Below are 18,154 nucleotides of genomic sequence, written 5' to 3'. Positions count from 1 at the left end.
GAGCACCTTCTTGTATTCATGCATTGTCACACTGAGATGGAGTTGAAACAGACTGAATATATGCATTTTATGTTTTATTATACTTGTGATATTATATATTTGAAAAGTTGTGATTTACAACTAAAACAAAGAACATAAAGCATTCTCCTTTTGCCTATAGTTACTTACTGTGCTTTTCTTCTGTATTCTTGAAGGACAAAGTCTTCCTTTTGCACGACTTGGAGAAATCGGTTTTGTGCCACTTTGTTTCGTGCAACTGCTATATGAAGATCTTTAGGCTTTGAATTCAAGGAGGCAAAGACAAAATCATCTAGGGAAACAATTGAGAAAAGCTGTGGGTTACAATTAGTTCAAAGTCATATCACCAAAGTAATCAAAAGCATTGAATAAACACTGCTGGGGGGCAGAATTAGGAAACAAGGTTTGAGGGAAATTTCCCACATGATGGAAAGACCCCTTGCCAGGCACTCTTTGTATTAAGAGAGTTCCAATGAGCATTGAGGTGAAGGGGAACGTAGTGGAGAGCTAGCGGAAACACCCCTTCATGCAAGTTTACATCAAATGACAAGCACCCAGCTAGCACCAGTTTTAATCAGCATCAGAACAGACCAATCCTACTACTGCTTTAGGCGAAACACTCTCCTGGCTACGATCCAACGATTCCCCTGACTGAACCACAGCAACCGGACTGTATTTATCTACATTCCCAACTGACCTACTGCAATGTAATTAAATATATACATATTTGTAAATATGTCCTCCCACCAGCCTTGACGTAATGAAATGCTATGCTTTATATTCACATGTGCCTTATCCTGCAACTAAGTTTTTATGTAATCTTATTTTCCTGTTCTTTGTTGCGCCCTGTTACCTCTGGGTTTTGTGCACCATACTAAATAAATAAACAATAGCTGGACCGACATTGCATGCTTCCACCAATGCTGCTAGACCGAGAAAGGCAAAGAAAGTTTTTCTTCACCTACCCAATTTACAACAGGGAGGTTACCAGTGCACATTATTGTGCAATGGGGACATTGATTTTTGTTTGTGGGAAATGCAAAAACATTTGGCAGACAGGAGTACTGCATTCGGTGAAAAGTCCTTTTTAAACAGATGTGGTTGTCCCACGGACACCTTTTCCTTCTAGCCAGGCCTAATCTAAAGAAGAGTGGCTATATGACATGAATTACTTACCGTAATAGCATTTCTGATGATTCTATCGGCTTACATTCACATGCTGTGCATATAGTCCGACATCTGGTGGTAATTGCAGAGTATTGCATCTCGTCTTTTGAGGATTGAATGGGGACATCGACATTGGCGTGCTTGTAACACTATCCCTAATGTGACGTGTAGTGTACCCAAAATCCCTCACGCGTCGAAGTCCCTCTGGTTGTGTTTTTTCTGTCGTGAGGGAGCCTATGATTATCATGAGTGAGTACAGAGAGATAAAGGAGTCAGATGTCTATGATCCTTCTACTTCGAGAGTGGACGAAGGGTGGGCTCATGTGAATCTAAGCAGATACTGTAATAGCATTTCTGGTGATTGTAAGTAATGCATGTCTTCTGATGCTTGTGAATCTGCTTAGAATCACATGCTGTGCATAGACTACCGAGCAGTACCCAGAGATGATGGTGGGATGTGAGAAGGAACAGTAGTAAAGAGATGTCTTAGTACCGCTTGCCCCACCTGAGAATCAGACCTAGAGTATCCAGGCAGTAGTGTTTTATAAAGGTGTGTACAGAACTCCAGGTTGTTGCTTTGCAAATGGACTCTAGAGGAACATTTGCAATGAATGCTATGGCAGCCCCAGTGCCCCGAGTAGAGTGCTCTAGGCTTGAAGGGCTGATCTCTCTTAGCAAGAGTGTAGCATAGTGTGATGCAGTTTACAATCCACTTTGAAATGGCTGATTTAGAGGGTCCCCTCCTCTACCAGCTGCCACTGAAACGAAAAACGGGTTCGTCTTTTAGTGGTTTAGTCTTTTCCAGATAACATACGACCGCTTTCCTCACATCAAGTGTGTGGAGGCTTCTTTCTGCCACGCTAGTGCAGTTCTGGAAGAAGGTGGGTAATCCCACTTACTGGTTCACATGGAACTTTGAAATGAATTTAGGTGCAAACCGTGGGCGAGTGCGCAGAACCATTTTATCTCTGTGAATAATGACAAATGGGTCTAGAACTGAGAGGGCCTGCAGTTCACCAACTCTTCTTAATGAGGGGACTGCCACCAGGAAAGCAGTCTTTTAAGTGAGTGGTTCAAAGGGAGGTCCCATTAGTCTTGTAAGAACCACATTCAGGTCCCATCCAGGAGCTGGGTTAAAAATAGGGGGATGCAGTCTTTTAACCCCCTTCATAAAAGCCTTGATAATTGGTATTTTCCACCACAAAACCTTTTCTCAGACGTGGTTTAAGCAGAAAGTGCTGCTAAGTGTACCTTCAGGGAATTAAAAACCAGACCTGTGTCTAGTAGGTGAGTTAGGTGTAGGACAATATGTGTTGGAGAGGTATAGGACAATGTGTTGGAGATCAATCTATGGGATTGATGCTCTTGAAGTGGCACCAGATGACGAAGCGCTTCCATTTATTGGAGTAGCAAGGTCTGGTGTTAGGCTTTCTTGCTTCTCTAAGGATGTCCATGCATCTGAGGTTTTTGGAGATGTCCGAAATCTATGATCTCAGGAGTCAGGCCGCTAAGTAGAGATTGCGGGCATGGGTGGAGAGTTTCCCCCTTGTTCTGTGACAGCGTGTTGTACGGGCATGGTAGTTTCCTGGCAGGGGAAAGTGACATTGTCATTAGATGAGAACCAGAGCGTAAACAAATATCCCTGACCATGTCATCCAGAGACCGTTCCCCTTGGAGCGGTTCTCCGGGTACCTGGAGGCGTAATCTGGGCATTGTGCATTCTCCAGAGTTGCAAACAGGTCGATCTCTGGGAAGCCCGAGTCTGCGAAGACGTTGAAAACAATGTATTTGTGCAATTGCCACTCGTACTCTATGGGTAGTGGGAAGTCTCTGCTGAGCACATCGGCTAGAAGATGGAGTTCCCCTGGAATGTGTTGTGACAGGAGGAACATCTTGTGTTTGAGAGCCCATTTCCATATGCTCCGAGACAGTTTGGATAGCCCTGGAGAGTGAGTGCCCCCTTGTTGGTTCAGGTAGTAAATGGTTGTGGTGCTGTCCGTGAGGACTAGGACTGTCTTTCCCTGTAGATGTGTCTGAAAGGCTTTCAGGGCTTTGAACACTGCTAGCAACTCCAACAGGTTTATGTGGTTGGATGCTACTGCTGGGAACAAAACTATGTGCACCGTCTGATGAGAGGCGAGCTCCCCATCCCGACCGATGCGTCCGTGGTGAGAGTGGCTTCTACTGTGGGTGTGGTGAAGGCTTTCCCTTGCAAGAGGTTTTCTCTTGACCATCACTGCAGAGAGAGAACAAGGGCTGCCGAGACAACCACTAGATTGCCCCATTGTCCGCTGGTCTGACACCATTGGCTTGAGAGCCACTCTTGCATGGGGCATATGCGCAAACGTGCGTGTGGGACTAGATAGATGCAGGAGGCCATCATCCCAAACAGTCGCATGGCTCTGCACACAGTTTCCTTGCAATTGGCTACATAGTTAGGGATCTGGAACAGTATGTTTGGAACCCTCTTGGGGGTAGGGGGGCGCGCCACTCTTCGGTCCGAATTAGAGACCCCAGTAATTGCTTGACGTGGCTGGGGTCCAAGCTGGACTTTCTCGTTGACTAAGAAACCCAGACTGAAGAGGTCTACTGTCCTCTGGGTATTTGATAGGCATGTTCCGTACGAATCCCCTGTCATTAGCCAGTCGTCGAGGTATGGATAGACTGGGATGTACTGTCTGTGCAGGTGGGCTGCTACTATCGCCAGTACTTTTGTAAAAACCCTTGGGGCCGAGGCACTTTCTGTGCGCTGGCAGCTTTGAAATATGACAGTATGCATCTTTCATGTCCAATGTTGCCATGTAATCTCCCCGTGTTAGCAGAGGGATTACTTCCTGCAATGTTGTCATTCTGAACTTTTGAAGCTTGACAAACTTGTTCGATGGGCGCAAGTCTAACAAGGCGCATGGGAGCTCCTTTTTTGGTACAAGGAAGTACAATGAATAAATACCCTTGTTTACCTGTAGAATGGCGACGACTTCTATTGCGCCCTTTTCTTGAAGGATCTCCACCTTTTATAACAGAATTTTCAGGTGTTCTGGTAGAAGGCATCTGGATGTGGCTGGTCGGTATTGAGGTGGTCGGCTGCACAGATACAGATCTGTGGTGATCCCCCTCTCATGCATGAAGCAAAAGGACCGGCCGGGGAGCCTCTAGGGGTAGAATTTCTACCCCTTCCTTTGCCTCTGCGTTGACCCATCTGTTGATATTGGCCCTTGGCAGTTGCTCCCAGTCCAGCGGACAATGGTGCATTCCCTGTTCCGTACTGGTTGTGCGAGGGGGGTGGGGGGAGAACGTGAAATGACCGGCGAGAGCTACCTCTTCGCTGCAGATAGGGTCTTGCCGTAATCTGGTTTAGGGACTTTAAGGTCTCATGCGCCTTTTTTGCTGTCTCTAAGGCATTGTCTGCCGCCTTCACAAACAAGTTAGTTTCTTCTACTGGCTTGTTAATAAGGGATGCCTGTGTCTCAGGCTTAATGCCCACATTTTTTTGCCATGCATGCCTCTTAAGGAGGGTACCCTGGGCCACAGTCTGCCGCAGTTTCCGCAGCATCGAAAATATTTTATTAGGATGTTCCAATTGACCTGCCTCCCTTCCGAAACAACTGCCACCAGGTGTGATCGTGCAGGCTCCGGGACTTCCTGCAGGCCCTCCTGGAGTAAATTCCATTGGGCGTCGCTATAACTAGCCAATAAGTGTTCTTATTGGAATTCTAGTGGAATATGCTGCAGATGTAATGCGCTTTCCAAGGGCGTATAACTTTTTACAATCCTTGTCTGGTGATGCCTCAGCCGTAGACAAGAGTACTTAGTCTCTCTTCCTAGTAGATAAACTACTAGGGAGTTGGAGTAGCATGGCCCCCAGATATACAATACGGGAGGGGCAAAAAAAAGCTTTGACTCAAGGATTAACAGCTCTGGTTAGAGATGGAGTTAAAGAGGGAGCGATGCACCTTTTAAATTGAGTTGAGTAGTGGTATCGCTTGACTTGTGGGGGGTTGCTCCCTAAATATATCTTCCAAAAACCTTGAGGAGAAAGGGCGAGGAGCTGCTGTTGGGCATTTGGCGCTTTCTTTCGGACTTGCAAAGTACTCTTCTACAAGTGTTATTACACCTGTTATTGCAACGCAGCGAGTGAATGGACTTGAATCATCTGTCCCTTTGAACCAGCACCGACGGCACGGATGTGTTGAGCGTAATCACATCAGCTGCTCTCATAAGCACGCCTACACAGCCTTTGCGGTGTAAAGCCCCGAGGAGAAAGGGCGAGGTGCTGCTGTTGGGCTGTTTGGCGGGACGTGGGACAGAGACAGCAACCAACTGGGTGGATCTGTGGAGGAATGGTCCTTGCCACCGACTCTCAGCACGGAAGTCAGAGTGCGCACTGGAGGGCGTGTGAACCCGAGTCCCATTCGGGGAAGTATTCAATCACGGTAAGCTTGTCGGTTAATTATTCTGCAAACGCCTATAAACAAAGTACTGACGTTCCTTTCCAGTATTGCACTCTATAAGCATTAACTTGAAAGGCACAGTGCTTACTTTAGATACAAATACAAAATACTTTATTAGTGAGCTTGTGCAAATCAATCTAGTGTGTTCCAAATAAATACTGATTGTGAGAAGAGTGGAGACTGGCGTTTTCTTGACCTTCTTGAGATAGCCCCATCACGGCGTGACCTCAGGTTGGCCCTTCTATCGGGAGCAAGAAAGTGCGGTTACCTTTGGCTACAGTAGTCTCTAGATTACGACTAACGTGTGGCAATTTTGTGTACTCTTTACCCCCGGGCCACTGCATCTTAAAAGTAGTGGAAGTTAATTCCTATTTGGGATATTGGGAAGGTCGCTCGTGACAGGATCACTAGGGTTAAAGGTCATGAAGCTCCATAGCATGCTTATGTCAGATAAGATCCATCCCCTTCGGTAGCCTTCGCCTTAACTGGTGGTCCAACAGTAGTGATCCCTCCTTTAGCTACAGTGAACATACCTTCCCCACCCTATAACGGCTCAGTGAAGGCACAAGTGCATGCCCATGCCATGTGTGGTCAGCCGAGGGAGTGGGAAGCAATGAAGAAAACTCAATCTGTTTTTTGTACAACAGAGGAAACTCGGTTTAGAATACAGTCACAACCACGAAGATTCAAAATAAAATAAAAGATCACTTTGGAAGAAAGAGGAACAAAAGCCTACATGACGTTGAGGGTGCAGAGATCTCATGGGCTGTCCCACAGGCCGTACAAACTCCATTATCTAGTACAGAAATTCATCTGCCCTCTGAGAAAGGCGAAGGTCCCCGATATTTCAATCACCAGAGCAGGAGCCGTGTCCATTCCTCAGGCAGATACATAATCCAGGGAAGAGAAAGTATGGGAAGTGAAACACCAATAACAGGGAAACCTGTAGACAAGAGGGAACCTTGAAGGCTTTGAACTTTGTGCTGAACTCCGTTGTCTCAGTCTTCAAACTCCTTAAAAACAGAAGTACAGTCCCAAGCAGGGATACTTTGAGCTCACAAACGAGACGGCTAAGGGTGAATCCACATTGGTCGGTTTGGGATCTGCCATCAATTTGAATATTATTCCCTCATTGAGAGATGTGATACTTTAGTCGACTAAACAAGGTTTGGACATCTCTTCAATACAAAACTCATTAAACCTTAAGAAAAAAGGCAGAAGAGGACGGTTACAGTCTCCTAGGTGAGGTAATCCAGCTTCTAAAAATGAAATCATCGATGCAGGGTAAGGTGGAAGAACATGATAATGTCCTGAATCCAACTTTTGATGACACCCCTCTTTCGGAATCCACTCTGGAGGAATTTCAGAGAATGGCGAATGTAGTAGATGAGAAAATTGAGACAATTGTGGAAAGTTCCACATTACAACCTGTGGATATACTAGTAAAATCGGTTGAATCTGAAGCAATCTGGAAACCTGCAAATTACCAGAGTAATAGAGTCTGAAGGAAAATGAGAAAGCAACAAGCTGGAAAAAAGATCAAGAACTCTTCAAATAAGAGCAAAGAAAGATCCAACAAAAAGGACACAATCTAAAAGAAGCAACCGTCATTAGAACTGGAGTAAATGCTCACCCGGAGAAGAATTTGTCATGCATCTCTGATAACCATCAAGGAATTGAAAGCAAAGATAATTTGAACACAACCAGACCAGCAAAGCCATCATTGTTGCCTGTCAAAGGCAACAACTCGGAGAAATCTGGGAAATGTAAAAAACAAAATTGCACAACATAATGCAACACAAAACAAAGTTGAAACCATTAGTACGATTATATGTCTTCAAACAGACCGGAGGACTGGCCCGGTAAAAGCTCAGAGGGACTACAGGGGCACTGCAAGTTATCGGAGCTGGAAATAAAGGCTAATGGACTAAACAACCCATCCTGCTCAAAGCAATCAGGAAGAGACTTGCCAAATATTATAAAATGGGCTCCGATATTTCTGCAGAAGAAGCCCCTACCATCAAAGAAGAAAGTCGAGAATAATAAAACACAAATCACACACGGTTGGGCCAATATAAAGCTGGCCCCGAACTTCCTGTTATCAGGAACAAAAGATGTAAATAATCGATCGGCTGAGCCAGCAATAACAATTTCTGCCCTACTATCTGAACTGGATCAAGACATCCTCCCCAAAAAAAACTGGTAAGTAGAATGGTATGGGGAAAATCAACAATGATTATCACCCATCCAACACAAGAGGTAATTAGCGCAACTCTTCAAGACGTCAACTCGTCCTCAAAATCGACTGCTGTAGAGGATAAAGGACTTCTCCATCCCAAGGATTTGGTTAAGACTTAAATACTAAATACCATAAGTCACTCAGTAGATCAGTGATCCTTGGAGATTTCTTACTTTTTTTAAAGACCCCATCTATTCTCATCAGACGACAGCTGCTGTGACATTCCGCCTGGCACAAGATCCTTATTTCGTGGAAGTGGCACTTACCTCAAAAAAGGGCAAAGACAGCCATTCTGAATACATCGAGAGCGCTAGAGCGTCACGGTCTGCAGGTCTCCAACGAGCCGAGGGAACGAGCTCATGGTCACCCTATTAGTCAAGGGGCTTTAAAAGACAAAAACCGCAAAAGGGGGGGAAGACAATCAGGCCGCTGCAAAAGCTGAGGAAAGAGGGGAAATCAACAGCCATAAAATACAGGGCAATGCTATAACCCCCCCTGCCAAAAATTCTTTCCCAGGTCGTTCAGAAGCTTGGAATGGGAACCCAGCAGCTTTAGAAGAAAGGGATTGAATTTAATAAGTTGGAACACGCGGGATCAAGTACATTTAAAGCGAGGGGCATGCAGGATTATTTGTTTGAATTGTGCGACATAATATTATTGCATGAAACCCTATTGAAATCGAGGGTTTTACAATATATTTTTTACCAGCCTTACAAAAACCAATAGGGAAACCGTCGGGTGGTCTTTTGATGGCCTGTAAAAATAAAGCAATAAAAAATGTTATCCCAATTTTTAAGAACCCCAAGGGAATCAAGGCTTGCAGAGTCCTTAACTGTGACTCCTTAGACCCTGCTTGGGTGATTATTGTCTATTGGAACCCTGACTGTACAGAACTTCAATCCTCCCTCCTAATATTGGACTCCCTATTAGAAATAATCAAACTAGACAAAGGGGGCACCAATATAGTTCTAGCTGGGGACCTAAATACAGAGTGTGTACAGCCATGGAGTGGAACAGCTAAGCCACCCTTTCAAAAAATCTCAAAAAATGGGTGGACCTGGATGAACTGCCTGGATTCTTGGGATCTGAAGATAAATGGTTGCTCGGAGGGTGACTTGGGGCCATCTAAAACTTGGCATAGAGGAAAATCATTGGTTCTGGATTATGTATTTGTATCCCAATGCCTCTACTCGCGTCCCTCAACCCTGGCCATAAACATGATGGTGGGAGTGACCATTGTAGATTAGAGGAATATTTTCCTGATCTGTCATCTCTGCCATCAAACGTAAACCAACAGGCCTTAGGAAGAAAAAAAAAGGGAAAATTAGACTTGTGAAGTATAGGCAGGAGGGCTTAAAACTGAATAACCAGTTAAGGAAGATTCCCAGATATATTTGGGAGGCTCATTGTCGTCCGAATGAATTTATAAAATGTATTTGGTCTACCTCAGCCCCCAGTGAGCCAGCAGCAAGAAATAAACAAAAACATGTACATAGCTTTGACGAAGACACACAAAAAAGAAAAGAGATAGCTGGAAAGAGGCGGCAAGGAGATAGAACTGCAGGAGCACGGTGGGTCCACTCTCTCCGATCTGGGAGAACCCGGACTTCACCCCAGGCCAAGGGCAGAACTTTTTCTCTAAGTGGAAGGCGGGCGGCCTGCATCGCGTAGCGGACGTCTACGAATGAGACTCTCTACTCACCTTCGAGGATTGCAAGAGAAAATTCCAGGTACCGGAAACCTAGAGGTTTCACTACACCCAGCTCTGCCATTGGTTGTCACATGACAATGAGAATGCATGGGCACAGAGAACTGTCAGCACTGGAGCTCACGCTAACGACAACCCCACCCAGGGGGAAGATTTCTACCCTGTACAGGCTGCTGGACAGGGCAGGCCCGGACTCTAAGGAGCCCTACATGACACGGTGGGAGAGAGACCTAGGCGGAGAAATAGACAGGACCAGCTGGGAGCGCATCTGGAGAAGAACCCACAAGACCTCTAAATGCGTAACAAAGAAGGAGCCATTAAGGTCTGTTATAGGTGGTACATGACACCACAAATCCTTCACAAATGCAACCCCGCTATCCCGCCACATTGTTGGAGGGGCTGCACGGACACAGGAACGTAGTTCCACCTCCTCTGGGAATGCCCGAAGGCAGAGAAGTTCTGGAGAGAGGTCCTGGAGCAAATCCGACAGATCACAGGTCTATCAATACCGTGGGACCCCGGGATTGTCCTACTGGGAGACACGGGAGAAGGACAGTTCCTGATGACCAGCAACCTGGCGGACCTCTGCACGCATCTACTGACCGAAGCCAAGATTTCAATCGCCAAGCTGTGGAAACTTCAGGAAGGCCCAGCAATCCCTGTGTGGTGGGTCAAATGCTGGGACATCGCCGCAGCAGAGAAAATCACTGCCATCCACCTGGGCAACCAAAACAAGTTCCCCAACACCTGGGGGCCCATTCCTGGACTTTGTGGAAAGATTCCTCGGAGTGGCTAGACAACCTCCAGTGCTATGCTGGCTAACACCCTGGCGGCCCCCTGGACTGTCGCACGTGGCGGCCTACCCTATCGCAACCACAGCACCCATACCCTGTAACTCCGATCTGAGACGGATGCGACTCTTCCCCTGGACCACCCCGGAACTCACCCCCCCCCCATCCCTTTCCCACCCTTCGTTTTGTCTTTTTGTTCTTCCTACCTCAGTTGAGGCACGTTTCTTTTTTCTTGTTTATTATGTTTCACTCAAAAGCATGTCATAAGGAATAATGAAGCCTCCGTTTATAAATGCCAATAAAATGTTACTTTGAAAAAAAAATAAATCAACCGGGTTAAATCTAAAAACCTATAAAGTGGAGGTCAAGAGAGAAAGACAATTATAAGCACTGGTCAGGAAATCATAGAGCCTCTCAGTTACTAAGAGACGGAGAACAGATGCTGCACCTTCTGAGGGAGGGCAACACTAGAAATGTCCGGTCTGTGGTTGGACAGTTAGAACCTGAAGCCAATAGTACCCTGTGTAATCTACTCCAAGAATCTGGGTGGGTAGAATATTTGTCGGAAATATTCAGGAACCCCAAGGGCACCCATTTTGGCCCCATCTTAAATACTCCCTGGCATTTATCATTCAATGAGGAGGATATTAGAGAAATAATACTCCAATCAACATCCAGGGCAGCAGGGCCAAATGGTCTCACCTACCTCTTAAGAACGATCTAATAATGTGGTCCAGTTTACTATTCCATCTCTTTGGGGAGATCCCAATGAGCCGGCTATTACCACCATCTTGGAAAATTGCGTTGTCATACCCTTCTTTAAGGGGAGGCGGGGTCGTCTAGTAGCGGCAAATTATCGACCAATCGCCCTGCTCGACAGAGAAAGCAAGATATTTATGAAACTCCTCCTAAATTAACTATCATCCTAGGTAGACAGGCAAGAGATCCCGTCTCGTTTTCAGACATGCTTCTGACAGGGCCTGTCTACAGCTTTGAACGTTCTGGTATTAAACCTGGCAAGCAAGCATACAATGGAGAAGGGGGTGGCATCATTGTATGGAGCTTGGGTCGACCTGTCCAAAGCGTTTGACCAGGTCGATAGGGCATTGCTCGGGAGCAAACTGAGGAGTTGGGGAATACCAGAAACACTATTGGCAATACTGGTGCAACTGCACAGGGACACTCTGTTGAGGGTTCGGTTGTATGATGAGGGACATCTATCGGAGCCTATCGGGGGTCGAGAGAGGAGTCAGGCAGGGCTGTCTAGGGGCCCTTCTTTTCTTTAACCTTTTCGTGGCAGATATGGGTGTGTTCACGGAGTCGTCTGCATTGGCTGGTCCAGAACTAAATAGAAAAAAGATCCACTGCCTGGCCTATTCAGACGACATCGTGTTGATAGAGCAACCATAGGTCTACAGCGACTACTGACCAAATTGGGTAAATATGCAAGGTTGAATGAATTATCCATTAACCTCCCTCAAATCGAGAATTATGGTTTTCAGACATCCACAGAAGAAAATCCACTACCAAATTGGTTTTTAGAGCGTCAAATGATTCAAAGGGTTGAGGAGTTGATGGTCCTGAAGATCTCACAAATTGTGCCACAAATGCTCAAGCTAAACTCCAAATATTGTAACTTTTCCATTCTACCACGGGTAAAATTCTATTGGTCAAAAGCGTTTCCTGTAATCCTATATTGCTTCGAGGCTAAGCCTCGGCTCTTGCCTATAAATTGGAGTGCCTTAGAGGGACGGCTATGGAAGAGGGCTTTAGCCCTTCCAACAAGTACCCCGAGCTGGAGCTTTACATTTGAATTAGGCCTTAAGTCACTTGATTGTATGGCGAACTGGAAATTGATGCCGCTCTACCAGGATCTGGTCAGAATATCACTCTGTATGGGGATATTAAATCCCACTTGGAACAATCTAGATCGGCCATTTTGGTTAATCTTCAAAATAGAGTGAAAGAATCCTTGGCTACGGCCGACCTGGATTTTGAGACTCAACCAACCCATTAAAAGGTTAGCGAGAGTTGGAAATCCTTGATTGGATCTAAACTATTGCGAAAGTAAGGCAAATCAACCCCAACCAATCCAGTCCTCTTAGCAGAAAAAAAGAAAAAACGTGTCGTTGTCTCCCACGGTACTTAATGAAACTCCCGGACAGGTTGGTGAGAGACAACTTTCTCAGGATAAGGTTAAATCTGGTACATTGTGGTGAGGTTCTGGCAATACGGCATCAAAGAGACAGATGAAAAAAAAAGCCACAAACTTCCTACTACTGCATTTTACACTGACTATCAATGATCAGAACCAAGTGCACACCTTGAAGTCATAACATACATCGACTCCTAATACAGCAAACCATACTTTTATGCTAACAGAGCATCATATTTTATTAGTGTTTTTTCTTTTTGTATTTAAACACAAAGCACATAAGAAAAAAAATGTCACCAACAGTTTTTCCCCCATTAGGCATCTATTCATGTAGACAGTTTAGACGAGAAAAACAGTACTGTCATATACAATACATCAAAACAAGTGAAAAATATATATATTAAATAGATCAATCTCTTATGGATTATAAGGTGCTTGCTACCCATCACCTCAAAGGGTGTCTTATTTGCAATGGATTAATTTGCAGGAAATTGTGTTGACGCAGTGCTTTTTGGCCCAAATGGTAGAGGCAGACCGATTCCGACCCTTGGGCTCCTCTTTAATCGAGCCGGGCCTTCATCAGGACATGGCATCAATGATATGAGGAATTAAAACCTCCAAACCCAGTGGTGCTTCTTTTTCTAAAATATAAACAAATTAAAAAAGGGGTCTTACGGTTTGAAACAAATTCACTCATAGTAGAGAATGTGAGGGTGATTCCTAGGTCGTGGTCCACTCACCTTCTAGTGATGGACAGAGCAGGGACTAAATTAAATTAACGTCAATCGCCCACTTTTATGACCAGCGTCCCTATAGGACAAGAAAACACAGGAAAACCTGCTAGTGCCTTGGGCTGAGCGAATATAAATATTCAGAGATTACGAGTTCAATACCCACTTTAAACTAAATTCCAGCAAACGTACATGGTATTTGGCTGAATGAGTGTTACATTTAGTTCTTAAAGTACCTGAAATGGAGGTGGTCCTTGTCCTCCCCAAAGTTTTAAGGGGTCATAGGACTATGTGGTGTCCCTTTGTGTAGAACCCGCTAAAGCGAGGGGTTCTGAGAAGCCAAACTGAAGGTGGAACCATTTTAAAACTGAAGCCTTTCACCACACTCAATGGTAGGCAGAGTGTTAGCAAAGGTCTCTTTTAGGCAACTTTCCCTCCATAATCTATGGACCCACAAACATTTTGGTTTTTGAAACAATCCTCACTTTCCCTTCAGACCATCAGTACGGGCAAACTAAGTTTCCCTTTTGTCTTTTACTTTTTACCTGTTTTGGTAACTTTCCTAAAGTGCACACAACACATCTTACAATGCAGTGTGCATGGGGATACTTTTGTATAGTAGGGATTTTTGGTTACTTTTAGATGTGCCTAAAGACAAGCTTGTGGCACCAAAAACATTACCATGTTTCGCAGTATTCTTTAGTGTGCACATCCGTTTACCACATCTGGCTACCAAACAGGGTTACTGCCCTAAAAATGGCCAAGCCACAATGTTTATCACTTGTTCTTTCACCAAAATGTTTCTCGCCCTTCTTTGTGCCTTCTCTAGTCAGAAAATCCCCAATATGGCTTTTCACAGGCCAGTGCCTAGGCCCAGGAAGTGGGGACCGTCTGGTTGCATTTGACAACTGTGGTGCCTAAAGGTCTGGTGTGCATGCATGAGTAAAACCCAGAGAGGTCCATGATTGCACCACTGGTGGCTTAGCGAGTGTTGAAGATTCTTGATTTTTGCCATGAGCTTGGATTTGGGATAAGAGGACTCCTGTAGTTCTTTCAGTAGAGCAGTGTTGGAGCCAAGTATCCTGGTACGGCCGTGCAGCCAACTGAAGACCCTGTGGACGACTCCTGAAGAGGCCTGGCGACCTTTCCCACAACTGCCCCAGTAAAGCCCTGCTAGACTACCTGTTCTGAGAAAGCCCTCTGCGGTGCTTTAACCCTTGGGCTTGTGGGACCAACCAGTTTGAATGTATTCTTGTGTTCCTGCAGCTTTGAAATTCAGAATAGTCACTGGACAACCTAGTGGACCTACCAGCTCTTAATTGAACTACCGTGCCAGAAGGCACTTTCTGCTTTTTTGTCTGGCACTACGGTGGTCGCTGGCTAGTCTCACAAGTTGCCTTCCTGCCAGGTTTCAGCTTCACAGCATCAAGGGATCTGGTCCTGGAAGGCCATCTTCGTTCGCAACTGGCGAGAGGCCTGTCGCCCATGCGCAGCAACTGTTGCTGGAACTGGCCACCCCTGTCGTAGAGTGTCCTGAAGAGACCTGCAGCGATGCCCGCTGTATTTCTTCATCGGAAAGGGTTGCACTCAGCTCCTGGACTCGACCAAGCTCTTTCTTGCACCCACAGCTCCTGGGCATCTTCTACTGGATCCAACAGCAGGAAAACCTACATTCAGCGACTCCCAGTCGACCTGCCAAGTCACTTGGGAAAATCTGAACAAGGGCAGTGAGTAACCACAAAACTTACATCTGCCGCCATCTCCCCTATAATACATTTTCTGAATAACTGATGTGGTCCTTTTTGGATCTAAAAACAGGCTTCGATACTGTGTCAAGAGATTGATTGTGTAATATTCTGTTGAGGCGTGGTGGGTCCAACGTAATGTGTAATTGAACGCAATTACACTTTCACTGTACTCGGTTAACAAAGCTACCAAGCTACCGTTGGCCTGGGGGGGGGAACAGACTGAGGACTTTGAGGTGAATGTTGGAGTAAGGCAGTGCGGCACCCTGGCACCCATATTATTTAATATCTATATACAAGAAATTATCGATGCCTTGTTAGGTGAGTGCCAGGACTGCACCAAAATGGCAGATGCATACCTGACATTATTCTACGCAGACAAAGCAGTACTTTTGTCCACCACGACCCAGGGCATGAAGCATGCTGAACATCCAAAAACATTTTAAAAAGTAGCTTGTATATGTAAAGGCTTGCCTTCACTTTCTAGATATGCCTGAGCTGTGGAATAATCCCCTGGGGTCTCAAGTATGGGACCTGAATACCCTGAAGCTCAAGGTAAAAATTATAATGTATGAAAATCTGATAGCCGATGCCACGAAGTTGAAATTTGGAGTGGAATACCTTGAATCCACAGTAGAAATAGGGTTCAAGGTTTATTTGGGTACTATCCTCTTGGCAATGGAAAAGTCTCTATATGTCGGATTCAGGCTTGGGTTTTTGCCAATAGCTTGCATAACCAAAGGGTGGCAGGAGGCACAATCTGATCTCTGCCCAATATGTGGATCGCAAACAGAAAATATTATGCACTTTACTGTTACATGAGATTATAACAAATCCAAAGAACAAGTTACTTTCTTACCTGGTAACGTTCTTTCGATGGGATGGTCCGACGACGTATTCCATATCTATGACAGGTAATCACCACAGCTGTGCTGCTTCGGAAACTTTTCGGCGTCTACGTCCTGCGTCGATGACGTCGATGCGCCGTCGTCGAGGACCTCCTCCGACGTCCGACGTCATCCGATGTGATAAGTAGGACGCACGACGCCCATAGCCTCAGTTGTAATTTTTTTCCCCCAGAACGTGTGACATAAGTCAACTGCCAGTCAGACACAAAGCCTTGCGGAACGTAAGCTGCAATCGCAAAAGAAATTCTGCAGCGGGGAAGGCAGGGCGGGAGCGATATGGAATACGTCGTCGGACCATCCCATCGAAAGAACGTTACCAGGTAAGAAAGTAACTTCTTCGAGGGGATTGGGTCCTCCGACGTATTCCATATCTATGACAGACTCCCAAAGCAGTACCAAAGCAAGGAGGGGGGAAAGAATTTAGAAACAAAATTTAGAATAGCCAATCAAATAGCAGAGCAAAGGACCGCCTTGCCAAAGGCCAGATCCTGTGCTCGCACGGAATCGAGGGAATAGTGACGTACAAATGTATGTACTGAAGCCCAGGTGGCTGCATCACAGATGTTGCGAATAGGAACACCCCTCTGCAGGGCAGTAGACGCAGCCATACCCCCTGGTAGAATGGGCCCGCAAGCCAGCCGGTGGGTCCTTACCCGCCAAGCGGTAGCACTCCGAGATGGCCAAAATAATCCAGCGAGACAAAGTCTGTTTCGTCACAGCTTGCCCCAAACGCTTTCCAGCGTAACCAATAAAGAGTTGATCATCCACTCTGACCCGGGACATGCGTGAAACATAAAAGCTTAAAGCTCTCCTAGGATCAAGCCTATGGAGCCTCTCCTCTTCCTTACCAGGATGCGGAGGAGGATAGAATGCCGGAAGAACAACCTTCTGGGCCAAATGAAATTCCGTCACTACCTTCGGAAGAAAAGAAGGACGAACTCTAAGGACAACCCTGTCCTTGTGAAGTACAGTGAAGGGAGGCTTAACTGAAAGTGCCTGTAACTCACTCACTCTGTGAGCGGAAGTAACCGCAACTAAAAACACAGTTTTAAGAGTTAACAGCCTCAAAGGGCCAGAATGTAAAGGCTCAAACGGACCACCCATAAGAAACTTAAGAACAAGGTTTAAATCCCAACCGGGCACCAGGAAAGGTGACGGAGGGAACACATTAGTGAGCCCTTTCAGGAACTGTGAAATCAAAGGGATTTTAAAGTAAGAACACTCTTCAGACGAGTGCTTAAAGATGGACAGCGCCGCCAGGTAACCCTTAACGGTACCCACTTGCAAGCCCCTGTGGGCCAAAGAAAGTAAAAAGGACAGAACCATGGGGATGTCACATGCAAAAGGATCCACATTCTGAACTCTGCACCAGTCGCAGAACTTACGGCAACGGTACAGAGACTTTGTTGCTGGCCTTCGGGCCGAAAGCAACACCTCCATCACGTCCTCAGGGAGGTCCCAATCCTTATACCTCAACCTTTCAGAAGCCAAGCGTGAAGGTTGAGGGATCTGACCTCTGGATGGAGAACCTGACCCCCCTCCCGTGAGAGCAGATCGTCTCGGTAGGGAAGACGACGTGGAGGGCAGATGGATAAGTCGAGAAGGTCCGGGTACCATGTCCTCCGAGCCCACGCCGGGGCAATGAGGATCATCCGGGAACCGAACTTCCGTAACCTCCGCAGCACTTGCGGGATGACGGGGACTGGAGGAAACGCGTACAGCAGCGGGAAGGACCACTCCACCACGAACGCGTCTCCTAAGGCTCCTTTTGGAGGAAATTCCCGCGAGCAAAACCTTTCGCACTTCCGGTTGACACTGGAGGCGAAGAGATCCACTTGAGGGGTCCCCCAAAGGGCGAAGATCTATAGGAGAATCTCCTGAGCCAACTCCCACTCGTGAGAGATCGCGCTCTGCCTTCTCAGAGCGTCCGCCGTCACGTTTTCGGCTCCGGCCAGATGAACTGCCGAGATCGAAACTTCCTGCTGGATGGCCCAGAACTCGAGCTGCATCGCCTCCCTGCACAGAGGAAGTGACCCTGCCCCCCCCCCCCTTTTTGTTGAGGTAGTGCATGGCCACTGTGTTGTCCGTCAGGATCAGGACATTCTTCCCTCGCACAGACGGCAGAAAGCCTTCAGGGCTAGCCTGACGGCCCTGAGCTCCAACAGATTGATATGGAGTCTGGACTCCGACGGAGACCAACGACCGCTGACTGTCAGCCCGTTGGCATGAGCTCCCCATCCC

General features: G+C 46.3%; 1 protein-coding gene across 2 annotated transcripts in view; it reads right to left on the bottom strand.

Annotated features, from left to right (window-relative positions):
* The window catches only part of HAUS6 (HAUS augmin like complex subunit 6), a 1,011,950-nt gene that overhangs the window by 862,491 nt on the left and 131,305 nt on the right, over positions 1-18,154 (bottom strand). For both annotated transcript variants that reach the window (XM_069625969.1, XM_069625970.1), the window contains one exon: positions 169-310. In XM_069625969.1, the coding sequence (XP_069482070.1) occupies positions 169-310 (142 nt within the window). The remainder of the gene's footprint in view (positions 1-168; positions 311-18,154) is intronic.

This window comes from Ambystoma mexicanum, chromosome 6p (genome assembly GCF_040938575.1).
Source record: "Ambystoma mexicanum isolate Mex_15411 chromosome 6p, UKY_AmexF1_1, whole genome shotgun sequence".
In the NCBI taxonomy this organism is placed as follows: Eukaryota; Metazoa; Chordata; class Amphibia; order Caudata; family Ambystomatidae; genus Ambystoma; species Ambystoma mexicanum.
The sequence above is the reverse complement of the archived record's forward strand: the minus strand, read 5'-3'. Positions and strand labels throughout refer to the sequence as shown.